Source organism: Vanessa atalanta, chromosome 29, assembly GCF_905147765.1.
Source record: "Vanessa atalanta chromosome 29, ilVanAtal1.2, whole genome shotgun sequence".
Taxonomy (NCBI): domain Eukaryota; kingdom Metazoa; phylum Arthropoda; class Insecta; order Lepidoptera; family Nymphalidae; genus Vanessa; species Vanessa atalanta.
In genome coordinates this window covers 312,999-334,143 of record NC_061899.1, presented here as the reverse complement: position 1 = coordinate 334,143, position 21,145 = coordinate 312,999, and the positions used below count along the sequence as shown (strand labels likewise).

The following is a 21,145-nucleotide window of genomic DNA, read 5'->3' as shown; positions in this document are numbered from 1 at the left end:
CTGTCTGACAATGTGCTTTTACATATCCAGACTACAATCAATTTCTAGGATTAATTTCATTCAAATTTGTTCCGTATTTATAATATTAACAAGATTCCTTACATCGTCATTACCAAACTTTGGCTTTTAAAAAGTCACTTGTGCATGTTACACTGGCACACTAAACCTAAACACAGTAATACCAAGTATTGCTGTTTATCAGTAGAATATTTGAGACCTATATTACACTTGACATATAATATTTTCTTCGTATAAAGTGAATCAATCAAAAGATACTTTATTCAAGTAGGCTTTTACAAGCACTTTTGAATCGTCATTTAACAAACTATATTAAGTGAAGCTACCACCGGTTCGGAATGTAGATTCTACCGAGAAGAACTGGCAAGAAACTCAGTAGTTACTTACTCTTTTTCAACATCTAAAAATACAGTCATGTTAGTTAAATACAATTATATATGTACGTTATGTCTCCTGCCTGGAAGTCAACAAGCATTAACTCCACGCTTTTTTATCATCAATATAAACTTGTATCGAATAATATGCCTTCTTTACCAATATATATAAACGGTAGCTTAAAAAAATATATAGTATGTGTATTAAGAAAATGTACATATCTATCTTCCAAGAACATACGTTTCATAATTTTGTTATATATTTAAAAATATATGTATTAATTATTGTTGTAAACTTTATGACTAAGACCACTGGCTCTCAAACTTCTGCAACTAGACGTTATTATTTTCTTTATTATTAGCTACATTGTATATACATACTATTTATTTATAATGTATTAACAAAATAACAAAAACTTCAGACCGGAAATGACTAACAGGATATAGTCTTATCATATTTAATATACTTTTAAAAAATATAATATATAATGCCACCACAGGGTGCCACCTTTCGCCTGACTATCACAAGCACGCACGCACAAAATGATGCACTATATCGAAACAATCCCATAGACCATCCGATCCGAGCTGAAAAAGCCATTGATAATGCATCTCCTACCGAGTGTTGAAACCATCGTGAGGAAACCTGCATGTATCTAATTTCAATGTAATTCTGCCTCGTGGGTATCCACCATGCATACAGCAGCACGTTGGATTGAACTCCAAACCTTCTCCATAAGAGCAAGCCTTCACTCAGCAGTGAGACACTTAAAACAATTCCTATATTTATTAAGAGCAAAAGTTTAAAAACCAGTGCAAATTCATCATCACGGACGAATCTTATTTATCAGAAATAAGTCCTATCATAACTCTCCGTAAGGTTCAAAATCCATTGCATCAAAATAAATTAACTATATATATTTAAGCACAACAATTGATCAGGTCTTATCAAACCGTTGACAGTCGTTCTGTGAGACGCACGTAATCAGTGACGTCGGGCGTTCCGTGATTTCATTCACAAATAGTGTCTTTGGGGCAAATTAGCAAAAACCGCGGTGAGTAAATCGAAACTTTTTGAACGCGTCTGTGTAGTACCACCCAACCATCATATATTCTAACACCAAAAAGCAATACATGGGATTGTCATGTTTCGATTTGAAGGGTGAGCCAGTGTAACTTCAGGCACTAGGCACAAAATATCTCAGTTTCCAAGGTTGATGGCTCATTGGCCAAAGTCTATGGGTGATGCTTATTTAAAATCAGTTGCCAGTCTAACTACAGATCACATTAAAAAATATGGTAACAGGATCAGCATAGTATATGTTATCATAATTTGTAATGATTCATATTATAAATATATGAAATCTCGATTAGGAATGCTAACCATTACATTTTTATTACATTAGCAGCCTGTAAATTTCCCCCAGCTGGGCTAAGGGCCTCCTGTCCCTTTGAGGAGAAGGTTTGAAGCATATTCCACCACGCTGCTCTAATGCGAGTCGGTGGAATACACATGTGGCAGAATTTCGTTGAAATTAGTTTACACATGCAAGTTTTCTCGCGATGTTTTCCTTCACCGCCGAGTACGAAATGAATTATAAACACAAATTGAGCACATGAAATTCAGTGGTGCTTGCCTGGGTTTGAACCCGAAATCATCGGTTAAGATGCACGCGTTCTAACCACTGGGCCATCTCGGCTCAAATGCTAACCGCCAAAAATGGTCAAGTGGTTAAACAAGGTGAATCTTAAGCGATAATTTGTGTTTACAATTAAAATCGTCCTCTTTCTCGCTTTTGACTCCTTAGTCCACAAGACCGCATCGAAGCAGTGGGGTATGTACCAAACCTTCCCCTGAAACGGACAGGAGTTCACCGAGCGGAAAATTTACTTTACTATGAGTCATTCAATAAATGAATCACATTGTATCCGAGTAATAAGATTAAATATTACATTAAAATATTAATAAACTAGTCGTGATTAATACACATTGTATTTGTATTCAATTAAAAACAGAAGATTAAACTATTCTTAACTTTCAAATTTCGAACTTTCATCCAAAGTTTCACCCCCTTAGGTGATGCTCATAATCCCTCATAATCTTTAGCAACTGTATACCAATTAATAAATAAATAACTCATAAAAAAAACCATACGTATTTAGCCGGAATACCCACTAAAAAAACCAGCGGTACCCACTCTGTCTCTTCGAGAGCCATCACTGGCTGCTTGCGCATGCTACCGTTTCACACCCACGGTTGCTCTACCTATGTGGGCCTCCAAACTACAGAGGTTTCCGAGATAGTCTAACTCTTACTTACTATGCTTAGGGCGAAGAAGGCTCCGGTCTTCTTCGCCGTGAGCGCAGACCTCCTTCTACGACACGAATACCTCATACATCCACATCAAAACATTAATTTTGTAAAATACTCTCGTAATGATCATCTTATGGAACCTATAAGGATTTTCTTTACAAAAAAACATCCCGTTTGAACTACTAGCTGAGGCGGTGCGTTATTTTTCAGTAAAGACATCTAAACAGCTTGATATTTATTGATTTTCAAAAAGGAAATGTTTGTATTTTATTAACACGTGTATGTTATTTAATTAGTGTTGAAGTGTAACTAGTAGATTTCTTGTTACGATTAGTTTTTCTCGGTAGAATCCTTGAACCGGTGTCTCATAAAATGAGGATTTAAATTCCTCGTTTCATCAAATTATAATTATATGTCATTATTAAAGTCTACTTACGAACTTAAATATATGTTTGCGCTTTAGACGCAGTAATAAATACGGAGGTGGCTTGGCTAATGGGCCACCTGGTGGTTACTGGTCAAAACATTGACATCGTAAGAAATATTAACCATCCCTTACACCGCCTACGTGCTCCCAACTTTGGGAACTAATATATCTATAGTCACAATATGCTCACCTTTACTTCAATTAAAATAAGTATATTTGGGTTATTGTCGAAAAATTCTCTGAAATCAGTCCCAAAAAGCCTGAATCAGCCTGAAAATTAGAAATGTGTCCATTCCCGTGCCTCGGAAAGCACGTAAAACCACTGGTCGTGCTCCATAACGCTATTCGGTCATGTCGAATTTGCCGTCCCGTTTCGCTGAAGACAACATCACCCATTCATCCAACTCGGTTCTTTTTATATTTTTTTATTCCATTAGAACTTCAGACGATAATAAAACTCATTTCTTATTAGTAAATGGATCACATATACATAGAGCTTAACTACATAAATATATAAAATAACATGTTTTTCTTTTTTTAAACATTTATTTACACAAGAATTATAAATATCAAGGCCATTCTATTTAGAAATAAGAATTAAAAATAGTTACTGTACAAATCATGACCGCAAGAATGCTAGCAGCATTTCCCCGTTAAATCGCAATTTCGGTCCTCTGGGCTAACGAACCAGTCCTCCTGTCACCAGTGGAGGTAATAAGGCGAGGTGTTATACTTTTAATGAAGATTTTTGTACCAGTACTCCAAGTATTTCAACGGCAAATGGGATAGAGACATCATTAGGATATAGACATAAGACACGATTATATGTTTGATTGTTTGTTGTTGTCTTAAAATATACCTGTGTCCAAAATTATAAATATGCGTGTCGTGAAAAATTTTACCAAAAATCCCTGTATTGATCATTGACACTCTAAAACTATAAGCTGTGCGGTTCTGTAAGAACTCACTTCGCAACACACTTGTTAAATGTCCATGACTTACGGTGATACGCCATTTTGATACGTGTATTCTATAGACTTTATAATGATTGAAGTCAATGTCGCATATCATATTCTGACATTTCACTTTCGTGTTCTACGATGTGTTCCGCTTTCTTCCAAAATACTAGCTCTGCGGATATAATAAACGAGGAAGAGGTACAGACCTGTTTTGTCTTAGTCTATTTCTATATAGAAGATATACCTGGTTTGTCAGTTCACTAGCTGTAGGTCCCGAGGTATTCAACTCAAAGCCCAAATAAAAGGCTTTAAGGTCATTTTGTTAGTTTCTGGAGAAGTATACACTCTTCTTGAAGGCGAAATGAAAGATTTTGACTTCATTCCACCACCTCATTCCAATGTGTGTTGATGGCACATTTAGCCGAATTTAATCCACATGAATGAACTCTACATTTGCATATGGAATTTCGTAGTATTTTATTTTATGTCGTTTATTTTAGAGAACTGTTAAATGGGACATTCGATGGTAAGCATCACTGCCCATAGATATTAGAAGAAAAATTTCAATAATTTCTTATATCACCAAAGCGCCATCAACCATGGAAACTCAGATCTTATACCCCTTTTACACTGTCTTATTCACCCTTCAACCTGAAACACAAAAAAACTTCTTAGTAGATCTCGTTCAAACCAATTTCCAGTGGAAGTTTGCATGATTATGTAGGTACATTATATATATATATATATATATATATATTTAGTTTTATCATTCTCATATTTTAGAATATACAGGGGGGGCACACAATTTACCATTTTGAAAGTGTTTCTCTCCCAAACTATTCAGATTAGAAAAATGATATTAGAAACCTCAATATCCATTGATGCCCCAAAGGTATGGGTTTGATGAATAAAAAAAATTGTGTTTCAGTTCTAAGTATGGGGTACCCCCAAAATTTATTGATTTTTTTTCTAATTTCGTATGAAAATCTTGATGCGGTCTACAGAATACATCTACTTACCAAGTTTCAACAGAATAATTCTTAGTTTCGCAAAAAAGTGGCGGTGACATACGGACGGACAAACAGACAGACAGAGAGACATGCCGAATCCATAAGGGTTCTGTTTTTTGCCATTTGGCTACGGAACCTTAAAAAGGGATTAATTACGTTTGTCGTTTAATTTAGCTACGTTGTAAAGATATCGTTAAGCGAATATGACGTTTATCTACCTAACATTCATTACTTTGTACATAACAGATTAATTACGAGATTGACACGCTGTTAACTAAATTATAATTAACGCGTTATCATTTAAATGGCTTAATCTCAATACAAATACTACAATTACACTTCTACAATAATGATAATTATAATGGAACAGGTCTGTCTGTCTCTGTCGCCTACTTGTAAGGAGAGGGGAGTTTAGACTAGTCCCCTAGTCCCCTAGTCCCCTAGTACTGTGACGATGGCTGTCATCACGGTGGTTTTAGTTTAAAACAACCTCATAGGCGTTTCCCCCAGAGGGAGTTATCTTTCTGAAGAATTCCACTACGTAAAAAAATATGCCAGTCGTCCGGCTTGTCGCGAGTTGACCAATTCACGTTTTGAATGACAAAGATGTTAGTTAGCTTACGATCATTCAGCGAAGAGAAGATCGACACACTTTATCGACGTCGTCTTCTCGAAGTTCGTGACAAACGTTTTACACAGCGCTGAGATCATCGTAAAACATACCCTTAAACATCTGTCCCATAGCACCTTCCCATGCTCCTCTTCAATCAGTACTCCACCATGCGCAGCATTCAGCAATTCGACCTTCAGGTTTCTTCAATCACCGTTCGATTGACACCTTAAAAAGGTCTTCATAAAAGGCCGCGATAGCATATAAAGATCAATATGGCCCCTTACAGCATGTAATTTAAATGAATATTTTCGAAGATATTACAGATTCAAAACGCAGGGACATAGCGGTTTGTATTGTCTAACAACTGAAAAACTGCGAACGTTGTAAGACATTCTGTTGTATATTTTGTCACAACATAGAACCTTATTGTTCTACATAAGAATAACTGATTCAGTGCAGTTACGTAACAAAGCGAAACGAGTGCATTACGATGCAAGTTATTGAACTATCAATATAATTGATCGATATTGACGAACGATGGAAATATTCCTCTCATCTTTCCACATTCATTAATCTATCAATGTATTCAACAATTTATGACTCTTTGTATCTATTTTTATAACACATGACAATTATCTACTTGTCCATTTATGGTTATATAACATATCTATTTTAAAGTTATCTAATATACTAACAGTATTTAAAACGGGATATTTACCATATTTTTTATTTTTATTCGGTGGTGCTCGATATTTCGACATTATCTACGAATGTCTTGTTCGCGAGACAAGACAACATGGTTAATATCCCGTTTTAAATACTGTTAGTAATAAAAATAACCATTTTAATTAGGTTTAAAGAACTTTATTTCTCAAAAACATTACAGTTCACTTATGAGTACAGAATTTTACACATAATGCAGTTAAACATGTAACAAATAATTCGACTGTAAACATATCAATTGGCAATGACTCAAAAAAGGGTTGGACAGCAACAAGGATATTATTTAATTATAATTTTTTTGTCTTCGCATTTATTTTAAACTATAAAAGTATTTATTTGTTTAATATGTATTATTAATTTTAGCTTAAGTGTAGTTTATATTTTTGATTTGTTGTGGGTAGTTTGATAGAAAAAAAACAAATTACGAATTACTTTATAATTTTTAAATATATAACTAACAATGTGATTTATTTTAGATTGTACGCATTACATTTTAAGTATGTATTGTTTCAATTTACTTTTGAATATAGATATGCTTTCGCACATTTTTATTTCATTTGGTATTTAAAATCTTATCTAATATAGATCAATATGGGTCTTTACAGCATGTAATTTGAATGAATATTTTCGAAGATATTACAGATTTAAAATGACTGAAAAACTATGAACGTTGTAATATATTTAGTATCAGCATTGCACCCGTGCGAAGCCGGGACGGGTCGCTAGTCTGGTATAAGTTTTATGTATATTCTATAGATTTTTAAGTTAACTTTGACGAACGGTCATACATGTAAATAATTATTGAGTTCTCTTTCGCAACAACCTTCGTGGTGTAATTTTTTGACAACATCTCTGCACCACCGTAAAATTTTTGACGCGTCTAAATTACAACTTTAAAATTGACATCACTATGGACTTGTCGGTCTGTGCAAATTGCTAAGAGAGATAATTATCTGAGGTTAACTTAAGCCTATTAATATTATTGTATAGAGTTTCTAAGCTTTAATAATTTAAACAAAGATTATATTTATTTAATAAAACGTCTTAAGTTCAACTCGGACAAGAAAATAGTTATTGGGTTTTTGGAAAAATCAGTAACAACCAGTATTCTTGAAATGAGAAATGTTTAAGCCCGCGTGTCTCGGAAAGCACGTAGTCCAGCGCCTGAACCCTTTTCGTTTGTATTGACTTCCTCATTCATCGTTCATCAGATTATGAGTTAGAGCGAGCATTTTTTATAATATTATTAATTCAAAGGTATTTAAAAGTTACTAAGTTACGCTTTTACGTCTTACCTATTCAGACAGTCAACATTATTCGAATTCAAATAACTACATTCAACGTAGAAGTATTACATTTTCTTTTTAAGTAAAACTTTTACCACCGGTTCGGATGAAAACACCTCAGACCTGTGAACGCGCAAGAACATATGGGATATTTTTTGTCAGACATTCGTAATTACCATCATAAATGATTTATTTTTGCAACAGTCTATGAAATCGTTAATATTATAGCTTTAGCAGAAAAATGTTCTTTAAAGGGTTTTTTTTGTACCTTATAATGGAAAAGTCTTGATAATTCCAGGGGTACAGAAATACTATACTAATTTATGGTGCCATTAAATTATGTTGCATCTAACCTTCATAAGCTTCTTTTTCAATGTCAAACTCCTTCTTCATAAGCGGTGACTAAACTCTAGTCATAGAAAACGCCTTGTCTATTAATAAACTGTATATATCTCTAATTTAGGCCACTAAAGTGCTAGAACCGCAAATACGCCGACAAACCCTAGCGATGCACTTCAATTAAAAACAATTTAACATCCAATGGAAGATAATAATTATTTTTTTATTTCACTGAACTCTTGAACTTCGAGTTATTGTATGATCACTTGGATCGTGATCGCGTTTAATGGTACGACGGTATTGAAAGATATCGTTACACTACAGCAAATATAAATAATAATAATTTTAAAATTACCTATTACTAGCAACGCGCCCCGGCTTCGCTCGCAATTTATATAGATATGATATCAGTATACATTTCAATCTTCCATTGAAAAAAAATTGAATTGGATCATTAGTTTCGAAAAACATACAAACAAACAAATCTTACCTATTTATTAGTATTAGAATAGATATTTATCGAAGCCTATATTTATACTCAGAGCCAATTGAATACACGGGTCCAATGTATGTGTTTAGTTATATCTATACTTGGGGGAAGTGCTTTGTGCAAGCCATTTTCTACTGCCAACAGAGTCGGATCTACCATATGGCTTTTTGGGCTTTAGCTCAGGGCCCCGTGTATTCAAGGGGCCCCAGATAAGTCAAGGCAAAGTCAAAAATAGACGATAATGCAAAATAATCCGTAACTTTATTAAATTAAACAGATCGTATGGTTTGCAGTCCTGCGAGTCCTGCAATTAATCAAACCCCTTGAATTAATTTAATTCAAGTCTACGTTCAGATATGTCTTAAGTGGGCCCCTAGGTAGTGTTAGCCCAGGGCCCCTAACTTACGGTCCGGCCCTGACTGCCAAGAAGAATACATAGTATTGTTGTGTTCCGGTATAAAGGGAGAGTCAGACAGTGTTGTAGGCACATGAGATAAAACATCTTAGTTCCCAAAATTCTGGACGCCTAAACTTTGCAAGAGATGAATATTTATTAGTATTGATTATAACCATTTAACATCAAGTAACTGTAATTCGATATAAGGTAGCCAATTGCCAGTTTGCCTACCTTCTTTGAATAAAAGTAAATTTTCAAAATGAAATCCCAAGACGTTTTAAATCTTCTATTGTTCCAGTCCAGCGCATCAAAGTTCAGGTTTCAGTAACCAGGAAGACGTCGGGAAAAGTGTCTTTTAAGGAAAAAACCGACTTCGAGAATGGAATCACATGAGAAGATGGCCAAGATCGCGGCTGAACCCCGGGATCTTGTCGATGTGAACTTGGAATTGGATAATACCAAAAGTAAGATGAGCTTCTATGTATTTCTGTTATGTATGTTATATTTTCATTGGTAACAATTTTTTATCGTTCATCTTGTTGAACGGAATATTGGGACGATTAGGCCATTTGTATAAATAAATAAATAAATATCGGACAACATCACATACATTGCTCTGATCCCAATGTATGTAGCTAGAGCACTTGTGTTATGGAAAATCAGACGTAACGACGGTACCACAAACACCCAGACTGTTTAACATAAAATTTATTATCTACGGGGTAGGTCTATTCTACCGTAAAACAGTAATACAATATTGTTGTATTAAGGTTTGAAAAACGAGTAAGCCAATGTAACTACAAGCACAGGGGATCTCACATCTCAGTTCCCAAGGTATTATATATTACCATCACGTAGCCCATTTGCCAATCGGATTGGCATGGATTGGCACATGAGCTGTATTATGAAATATAAACTAAAGGCGTTTTTAATGATTTCAGTTAATGGCGTCACACGAAAAAACAGGCAGCTCAAAGACCTTGACGATCTATTCCCTTACATCGGGGACTTTGGCTGGTACCAACGGATGCTGTTCCTTCTCATGATACCATACGCATTCTTTTTCGCCTTCGTTTACTTCTCTCAAATATTCATGACCGTCGTGCCGGCCGAGCATTGGTGCTTTGTTCAGGAGTTGGAGCACTTGAGTGTTGAAGACCGGTGAGTTTTCTATTATATACGTGAGTGTTTATTGTTCAAAAAAAGGGAAGAAACAGCTTGTATATGTTCCTCTCCATTTGAGGGGAAGGTTTTGGAGCTAATACCACCACGCTTCTTCAATGCGGTTGGAGGATACATATGGAAGAATATTACTGAAATTAAAAAAAATTGTGAAAAAATGAAATGATGTGATGAAATTCAGAAAGATGCTAGTTTGAACTCCAAGGACCGACCGACTGACCCCTGAAACCTAAAACGGGTGACAACTAGTACTGAATTATTAATAAATCATATTGGCTTCGACTTTTAACAAATACGATTTGATAAGCTATCTATAAAAATAATATGTATGTTGAGTGTTCATTGTTATGTATTTTGATATTTAATCAGTTGATTTTTGTGTTAATTACAGACGCCATCTGTCCATACCCCAAACCGATGATACTAAATACGAAAAGTGCCTAGTCTACGACGTGGATTGGTCGAAAGTTCTAGAAGGCGGCAATTTGACACCGAATACAACATGGCCGATTAAAAAATGTCAGGAGAAATGGGAGTTTAATTTCACTGACGTGCCTTACGAAACGATCGCCACTCAGGTATGTTAGATAGATCAATTTGACAAAAACGTAATTATTTACTCACATTATAAAAAAAGATACGTGAAACGCACGAAAAATTAAAATGAAGCAACAAAAACGAACACAAAATATAAAGCGCGTGCAAATTCCCGATAGTACGTAACACAACAGTAATTATAAATACTTTAATAATTAAATAATAATTTAAGTAACAGCACTTTTGACATATTAACAAAACACAACACGCGTTGTCGTTTCGCACTACAGAATTTCGCGCCTTTTTGTTTTATATTATAATCTGTGATTATTTTAAACAAATAGACATTGACGAATACTTTTGAATCGTCATCGGCTTGCAATTTAGATTCTACTGAGGAGTACTGGCAATTAACTCAGCATAGCTTGAACTCACAGTAAAGGAATAAAAACGACTTTGACGTCGAATTAACGCGATATCAATATATATAATCTATGATATTCATTATGGACCCGTCTAAAAATATCGTTTAACATACCGTCAATTTTGTCGCAGTACTTTGGAATTAAGTTGTTAAGAAGTTAAGAAGAGGGCTATTCGTGCAATTTATAACCTGGTCCCAAAAGATTCGTTAAGAGGTAAATTTAAAGAAATTAAAATAATGACTGTCGCTTCTCAATTTGTTTTTGATAATGTTATGTATGTACGCAAAAACATAAATGATTTTCCCAGAAATTGTGACGTACATTCTATTAACACTAGGAACAAGAATAAACTTGTTACTCCAAGTACCCGATTACACAGGGTTAGTAACTCTTTTTTGGGGCAATGTATACGTTTTTACAACAGGATCCCAGAAAACGTTCAAAATTATTCAATTATAAAATTCAAAAGAGTCGTTAAAGAGCGTTTGTGTGCTAAAGGATATTACAACACTAATGACTTTTTAGTTGACTGCACACCTTGGGAATGAAATGATCGCCTCCAGGCTGTTTCAAACAACTAATATATACTTATCATTGTACCTACATGGAAATGGTTAAAAAAAATAAAAAAAATATATCCCGCTGAGTTTCTTTCGCCGGTTCTTCTCAGGTCCGAGGTGCTAAATTCCGAACCGGTGGTAGATTTTTGACAATCAATAAGCAAGTGCAAACACTTCTATATTGAATAAAGATTTTTGACTTTGACTTTGACTTTGACTAAGTTTAATAGTGTTGTATTAAGTATAAGTAAAGATATAGTAATAAATAAATCTTGTTGTGTATAATATAGCTGAGCGGTCAGCAAATCGAACGGAATATGTGATTAGAATATGTTATAGTCACTCTTTTTAAGAATTAAGTGAAAGCACCGAAAACGCATTCGTGTAGATTATTCCCTCCCATCGGATTCAGAGAGTGAAGAAATAAAGAGTGCGTCTAATAACTGTCACATTGTACGACATTATTAGGAGAAGACCATCTAAATATCTAATCATCCTCCAAATAATCTCTTTCTAAAATAACATAATGTATCTAACATGTTAGAAAAGAATAACTACTGAGTTTCTTGCCGGTTCTTCTCGGAAGACGATTGGTCGATTCAAAAGTGCTTGTAAAAGCCTTCTTGAATAAAGTATATTTTGATTTTGTTATGGTCTTTATAGATGCCGAGATGGCCCAGTGGTTAGAACGCGTGCATCTTAACCGATGATTTCGGGTTCAAACCCAGGCAGGCACCACTGAATTTTCATGTGCTTTATATGTGTTTATAATTCATCTCGTGCTCGGCGGTGAAGGAAAACATCGTGAGGAAACCTGCATGTGTCTAATTTCAACGAAATTCTGCCACATGTGTATTCCGCCAACCCGCATTGGAGCAGCGTGGTGGAATATGCTCCAAACCTTCTCCTCAAAGGGAGAGGAGGCCTTTATCCCAGCAGTGGGACATTTACGGGCTGCTAATGCTAAAAAAATGCTCTTTATATATTCTCTATCATTTTAACACACAGCTCAGTTGGGTGTGTGATAAGGACGAGTACCCAGCGACGGCGCAAGCGGTTTTCTTCTGCGGAGCGATAGTTGGGGGACTGATTTTTGGATGGATAGCTGACAAATTTGGAAGAGTACCGGCTATTGTTGGTGAGTTGAAAGACAGGTTTAGTAGTTATATCAGAAGAAACAAATAAATCGTGACTACAAACGACTCTACGATTCATAAAATAATAATGACAATTTTTCTGACTATGTTTCTGTTTCAATGATCTGGTGTAAGTTCATCGTTGAACAAATTCTTGGGTTCCAAACCCTGAGCCAATAAAAAGCTATTGCATGTCTCGGTTGATTGATTATGACGATTGATCAATCGATATGATGTTGTTATTCGCTATTAAGTAACTAAATATTTAGACTAACGTTTCTCTTGATATTTTTGTCTTAATTTTTGTCATAATTCCGTTCCATTTTTCGTAACCTAGTACTCTCCGTACGATCTCACTTTGTATCTCACTCGTTATATCAAAATCAAAATATACTTTATTCAAGTAGGCTTTTACACTTTTGAATCGTCATTTAACGAACAATATTAAGTGAAGCTACCACCGGTTCGAAATGTAGATTCTACCGAGAAGAACCGGCAAGAAATTCAGTAGTTACTCTTTTCGACATTTAAAAATACAGTCATGTTAGTTAAATACAATTAAATATGTATGTAATATATCCTGCCTGGAAGTCAACAAGTATTAACTCCACGATTTTTTATCGTCTAATAATAATAATTTGTTGTAATTCATTTTTAATACGCAATTTTGTCACGTGCGCTCTTCATGTCATCATGTCGAGTCGATGTGACATAATATCAATTTCTGACATCACGCGAATGTAATTTGCGATGAGTTTTGAGTGCCTTCTTACAGAATAAATATCTGGCGACCAAATCTAAAATGGTATCATATTTCGACGTTTTTCAGGAACGAATTTGGCCGGCTTTCTCGCTGGAGTGGGTACTGCGTTCGCAAACAGCTTCTGGTCCTTCTGTCTGTGCCGGTTCCTGGTGGGTCTGGCGTACGACAACTGCTTCGTGATTATGTACATCGTTGGTGAGTTGAAGACAATCTAATTGGATTTTTTTAAGAATTATTTTAAAACATAAATAGATGAAAAATGGCAGTGCTATGTGTTCGGTGATTTTTGTACAGCATACAACAAATTTTACCTAAAACATTCATTGAATTACCTGTACAAAAAGTAATCAAGTTTATTGTTAGCTTGTTCTGGATCTTCTTGATGCCTTGCTGGTCAGGAAATGGATCAGCGTTTATATGTTTAAATGTTTTGATTGCTTTTAAAGTTTAGATACAAATCGATTTGGTCCACTTGGTTGACCTAAATCGTTCAAAGAACTCCCTCTTATCACCCAGTTGGTACACCAAGCTCTACCGAGTAATTTTCAATTTTAACTGGCTAATTTTAAATATTGAATAAATAAGATTCAAAATGAAAATTGTATTAAAATAGGCCAATTAATTACAGTGATAGAATACGTCGGTCCAAAATGGCGGACATTTGTCGCGAACATGTCTATAGCTGTTTACTTCACCTTCGCCGCCTGCCTCCTGCCCTGGATCGCTCTGGGGGTGTCAGATTGGAAGATATATACCCTGGTAACAAGCGTGCCTCTGGTGTTGTCGATATTCACCCCTTGTCTGGTACCAGAGAGCGCCAGGTAATTGGCCTTTTTGTCTTTATATAAAAATGGGGCTTATTTTACACTTTATGGTTTCCATTATGTACAATTAAATATAACAGCCTGAATATTTGCAACTGCTGAGGTAATGATTTGCCGCTTATTCAAACAAATTTATTCCATTTTAATTGGGATAAGCGGATACACTTTTTCCAGAATTTCCTCAACACAAATTAACTTAATAGAAAACTCAATAGTAGTCCGAATTAGATTAAGATTTACTTGCTTCACCCGTCACTGCTTATTTCTAATTCCGATCACAATATTCGCTAAATCTTGCAGGTGGCTGATAGCTCAAGGTCGAATAGACGAAGCTTTGAATATCTTGAAGAAGTGTGAACGAATGAACAGAAAGAAGATCCCCGACGAGATCATCAAGGAATTTAAAGTAAGGCATATTTTTTTTTATATTAAAGGATGAAACGGGGAGGGTGTACATACATCCTTCCATATAAATATTATAGAACAATGATCATCATCGTGTCCCGTCGAACAGGAGACCGCCCAAGAGATCGCGCTTGCGGAGCAGGAGATCGCGCAGTACTCGGTGCTGGAGCTGTTCCGCTCGGCGCGCCTGCGGCGGCGCAGCGTGCTGCTGGTGCTGATGTGGATGTGCGTGTCGCTCGTGTTCGACGGACACGTGCGCAGCGTGGGCGCGCTCGGCCTCGACGTGTTCCTCACCTTCACCGTCGCCACCGCCACCGAGTTCCCGGCCGACGTGCTGCTCGTCTTGACGCTGGACGTGTGAGTCGATGTCGCGACGTTTGTAACGTTTTGCGATTCAGTACGATTTGCACGAAAATATTCTTCGTGCTCGGAAGTATACAAAACGCAGTGGAGCCCGATTCAACGGTATAGAAGATCATGTGTGCGACTTCTAGCGTCTTACAACCAAGTTGATAGTATAAAAACTTGCGGTATTAACGTCGGACTACTGAACTCTATGCCAATGAAGCCTTCTAGTTCAAAACAAAGTGACTAGGTAGCTGTCTGACCTAGGTGAGGCCGGAGGTCCCCTTTCACCAGATGCTCCATGAAAAATACATATTAATATTATATATGCCAACACTGGCACCACCAGCGTTCATGGTGATTGGTTACACGGAATCAAAGTATATTAACCTCAAACACATATACCAATATACATTACATGTTACCTGCCGATGAGTTTGTCAACAAATTTTGATGGCATTAAATGGAAGTACATCGCACATCGAGAACTAATCGTGGCATTTTTGCGTTAACCTTAAATAAACTAGTTATACTATTCATCATCCTCATCATCCTCCTGCCCTTATCCCAATTTTACTTGGGGTCGGCGCAGCATTTCTTCTTCCATACTTCTCTGTCGGACGTCATCTCACAAGTAACATTCTTTCTAACCATATCGTCCTTTACACAATCCATCCATCGTTTCTTGGGTCGTCCCCTACTTCTATATCCATCCACATCCATACTTAAAACCTTTCTCACAACAAGGTCTTCATTCCTCCGCATAACATGCCTATACCAAGACAGCTGGTTTCCAGATAGCTTCTCGGCTACCGGTGCCACTTTCAAACTTCCTCTTATGTACTCATTCCTTACTCTATCCATTCGCGTAACACCACACATTCCTCTCAGCATTCTCATCTCCGCCACATGCAATTGTCTTTCAGTCATCCCTTTTATAGGCCAACACTCTGATCCATATAGAAAAGCAGATCGGACCATGGAAAAAAAAACTAAAATAAGAAACTAGTTATACTATTGTCAATATAATTTACTTTAATTAAAAGCCATACTTTCCTATTGGGGTAAAAATCCCACAGAAAACGCAAAAATCTTTAACCAAATGTCTATTGTCAAGTTCAGTTTGAAACAATTGTATGTAATAAATAATCCCTTCCAGGATCGGGAGACGTTGGCTCGCTTTCGGATCAATGGTGATCAGTGGACTGTTCAGCTTCCTCGCTACAACCGTGCCTTTTGGTGAGTTCTTTTGTGGATATTATTACTTACATAAAATTTAATGACCATAAACAATTGCCATAAACAAAAGGTGCTTCAACTATCTAGACATTGTTTGCCAATATATTTTTCGTCGTTTTCCAAAATTTTTTTGCGACAATATCTCACTGCTTAGACAGACATCACAGTAAATCGTTTCAGTAACCCATCGCTATGCCATATGACTGTCTGTTACTTGACCGGATATTTAGAAATAGTCTACCCAATCAGATAGTGGTTGTACCAAAATATATGTTACTATAGTCGATATTATAACAAATTAAACAATAAAAAAAATCTGATCCAAAAAATTTGTTGTTGTATACCCGTAGTGCGCAAGTCTCACTTGTCTTGTATCTTTTTCAATAAATTGGTATCCTTCACTGAAATATGGTATTAAAGTTCTATTCGTGATTAATAATCATTATTATAAAGACAAGTAGATCTGCCGTCTACCTGTCAAGTAACAGCTGGTAACTAATATCCTTCTTCTGGACAAAATCCTCGTTCCATCTTAAGGACTTCCAAAGCTTTTTTCACGCTGCACTAGTGCAGATTGGTGGAATACATGTGGTAGAATCTCACACATATAGAGAAGCCGTTCGACGAGCGTGCTCATTATTTGTGCTGTTCACAAATTTGACGCGCTACTAAAAACTGTAAAATTTCTTTTAAGGGTAAATTGAGTCGATCAAGGTTTGGTCAAATAGCTAATAGATAACAATATCGGTTTTCATAGTATCTAAATGAACATCTACATCTTCACAAGAATCTAGCCTACTGTAAATTTATGCAGAATATCATCAAAGACTCTGCCGATCATTGACGGCCATCATTAACCATCAGACCATATCACCTCTTTGATGAAGATCGATTCGTTAAGCAATCAAATACACCACAGGGCTCCCGTCTGCATCACTGGCTATCCTGGGCCGGTTCTCGGTGAACATCTCGTACAACATCGGCATGCAGTTCGCAGCGGAGCTGCTGCCGACGGTGCTGCGCGCGCAGGGCCTCGCGCTCATTCACATCGCCGGGTACTTCGCCACCATCCTCGTGCCGTACATCGTGTACTCAGTGAGTTATGGAGATCAGATAAAGTTAACGTCATATGCAACCATTCCTGGTACCTTTACTTTGCTAAGCTACTATTTTTATTGATCAGTCCAAAGGGTTACCTCAGCTCTATATTGTAGGTACTGTATTTGTATAATATTTCAATGCTCATTTTAAGGTAATACTCCCATTGTTGTCACAGATCGTATCATTCTTCTACCTAAGCAGATATTTCTAAATAATACAATAACTTCACTTAATAAAGAACCACTAAAAATTAATAAAATGGAGATAAATAGATGGCTATATGCTAACTAGCAATTAAAATTTTAGGCGACAATCTTAAGCGTGCGAAAGAATATACTGAAACGAGCGATTACTTTATTGGTTAGGTTTGAAAATAATAAGTCGCAAAAGAAAAGCAAATAATTCAACACTCTCAGTCATTCGCCCTCTTAGCATTTCCGTTAGACTTGGTGTTATTTTCGACACCTTTGTGCTGCTGTTGCACTGCGAGCACAAGGTTTGACAAGGCGTGTGGTGTGTCAGGCGACGCTGTGGTCGTCGCTGCCGCTGCTGATCCTGGGCGCGCTGGGCGTGTGCGGCGGCTGCGTGGCGCTGCTGTTGCCGGAGTCGCTCGGCGCGGACATGCCGCAGTCTGTGCGCGACGCGGAGAACTTCGGCAGCGGGCAGGGCTTCTGGGACGGACCCTGGAATAGGTACCGCACACTCATAGCACGCACACTGTTCCGACCATACTCAGCAATGCGTCCTTTATGTAAGGAATGGTTAAATACATTAACTGCCACATCTACGCACAAGTTACCATCTACCCTCGCATGTCTAGCTTTACCTCTTGTGTTATCAGCACTGTAAAGTTATTAATTTATTTAACTACCAATTACATATACAAATTAGTATTACAGAGTCCTCCGGCGGAGATCTGACTCATACACAGACATCTGGCGTGCTGACAAATATAAATGAGACGAATCAAAAACAATTAGATTCAGACATAGACAAATTTACAACTTTTTACTAATTGCTATATTCCTAACACTAATGTGACGTAATAATTATGTTATTCACAAACCAAATTTTATTTATATTTACTTTGACTTACCAACGACCTCCGTGGTCGAGTAGTGTGTATGCCGGTTTTCATGGGTACGCCACTCTGAGGTCCCGGGTTCGATTCCCGGCCGAGTCGATGTAGAGAAAGTTCATTAATTTTCTATGTTGTCTTGGGTCTGGGTGTTTGTGGCACCGTCGTTACTTCTAATTTTCCATAACACAAGTGCTTTAGCTACATTGGAATCAGAGTAATGTGTGTGATAGTGTCCAATATTTATTATTATTATTATTTATATTTTTTACTTTTTCAATGCTCTCGTTTTATTGAGGTTTTATTTTCCGTTTTTGCGGGATTTTGTCCAAACAAAAACGGTTAGGACTACCTAATCATTAGATAAGAATTTCCGAACAATTCTACATGTATTGAGTATGACTGCTTTCTGTAATAAAATAAAAGTGAGTTTGTGAATACCAAGCGCCTGTAAGCTGGAGAAAAGTGAATGAGGAATGACTCCAGTTGATGAAATGATAATGGGTATAGTTTTTACGACTTTTACTTTCCATTGAGATTTAATTTCGATGGACAAATCAGTATACTTGGCAATTTTTTCGGTGAAAGTTGAAACTATGTTATGAGTATTAGGCACAGCGATATCTATAAGGTACACTGTCTCATTTTTCTTATCATGTAACATAATGTCCGGTCTATTAAAGTGCACAGTCTTATCAGTTATTACAGTCCTATCCCAATACAACTTAAAATTATTATTATTTAATAGTATTCGTCGGGCAAATTTACAATAGACTGTGTTCATATATCGTAGTTGAATGTTAATTAACATAGTGATATTATATCTTATATGTGTTTCTACAGAAAGGTGAGCGACCTCAAGAACGAGACAAGCCAAGTGTGAATTTGCAATTCGGTTAAATTTTACTGAAACACGTAATACAGTGTTGTAACATGTTTTAATAAACACATTTATAAACTTTAAAGTTATTTTTATTACTGAAAATCCTATACAAATATTATTTATTAATAGTAGTAAATAGATAAAACATTACCCTCTCTGATCTGTGGAGGATAATGACTTACAGATGTCAAAAAAAAAAAATATATTGTTGGAATAAACATCTTAGCCGAGCGACATCTGCGTCACGTCAAACAAATACACTTTAAAAAAAAAAAAAGGCGGGAGTTTTTGGCGGCAGACAGATTGGATCGCGATTGTCATATTGTGTAGTGTTAAATTTAATGTTTTTTTTTCTTTTGTGGTAGATTGATTGTTATTAAAGGTCATTGTTGTAGAGGTTAGCCTATTTGTTTTTTTTTTCTTTTAGTAATTCCTACTTCTGCTTCTAAAAATATATACAAGTGGCCTCATAAAAGTAATTTTGAATCGTCATGTTACGATATTGAATTCAATGAAGCTTTCGCCGTTTCAGAATGTAGATTTAACTGAGAAGAACCTGCATGAAACTCCGTAGTTACTCTTTTCAACAATTATAATTACAGAGTATGTCAGTAAAGTACGATTAAATTTTAAATATTCCGCCTAGAAATCAACAAATACTAAGTCCACTCTTTTATGTTTAATATAATCTTGTATTGAGTAATATGCCTTATTTATCAATGTTTTTTTGAAATGAACTTTAGATTTATGGTAGGCTTAGTTCAAAATAACGTTGATGTTTTTCATTATTAGTCGAAAACAAAGGCCCAAAGATTATACACATTATTTTTGTACCCGCATGCCTCTAACATATGAGTGTGACAGATTAATTAAGAAATTATTAAATTATTAGATGATTACAAAAACGCTTACATTATTTATTGAATGTTTTAATATATTCTGTAATAATAATAATTAGATTTAAATTATTTTTTTAAGTGTATTGATAACATTGATACTAAAATAAGAGGGTAGTTTGACTTTTCTGTTCATTATTGTGAGTCACGTGATTTGTATTGAGGCTTATATAAGTGATGGAAGCTCCATACAGAACATTTTACTTTTTACTTTGATCCAAGACCAGCAAGGTGTTAACATTTAAGGTACGATACTATTTGTCTATTTAAAATATATCAAAAGACAAATAAAATACATTATAAGCTTAAGAAAACTTTTATTCGTCATATTACACCGACTCGGAATGTTAACTTAGATTTAACTCAGAAACAGCAAGAAACTCGGTAGTTAAATTTTCAAATACAATCTACTTTAAAGATTTTTAATTCTGGAGAAATCAGGCCTCATCGATACCCGTATTTTGGTCTAGTTAAATGACAATTCAAGCTTATAAAAGCTTGAATAAAATATTGGTAGTAGGGCTCCGTGGAAGCCCGCCGAACTATACTTAGTATTTGAAGTTAGATAAATGAGTTGGGCGGTGTAATTACAGGCACAAGGGATGTGATCTTTGTTCCCAATGTTGGTCGCGTATTGGCGATGTAAGGGATGATTAATATTACTTACAGCGCCAATGTTGAAACAGTTTTGTAAGAAAATTGGTATATTTTTTTATTTTTGGCTATGTAAACATTGTTGTATGTGAGATTTTCATTAATATCGCGGTCGGAAAACAGTAGTCTTAATATGTCACAATAAAAACAAAGAAATGTTTATCGAT

General features: G+C 35.9%; 1 protein-coding gene across 1 annotated transcript; it reads left to right on the top strand.

The window, feature by feature from the left end:
- The first annotated feature begins 1,345 nt into the window (after positions 1-1,345).
- LOC125075033 (carcinine transporter-like) lies at positions 1,346-19,510 on the top strand. The gene is made up of 13 exons (XM_047686580.1): positions 1,346-1,447; positions 9,249-9,414; positions 9,892-10,111; positions 10,524-10,710; positions 12,663-12,792; positions 13,620-13,748; positions 14,182-14,374; positions 14,678-14,783; positions 14,892-15,139; positions 16,287-16,366; positions 17,286-17,461; positions 17,990-18,159; positions 19,389-19,510. The coding sequence occupies exons 2-13, from the start codon at positions 9,330-9,332 to the stop codon at positions 19,426-19,428; spliced, it is 1,764 nt and encodes a 587-aa protein (XP_047542536.1). The 5' UTR covers positions 1,346-1,447; positions 9,249-9,329; the 3' UTR covers positions 19,429-19,510.
- The last annotated feature ends 1,635 nt before the right edge of the window (positions 19,511-21,145 follow it).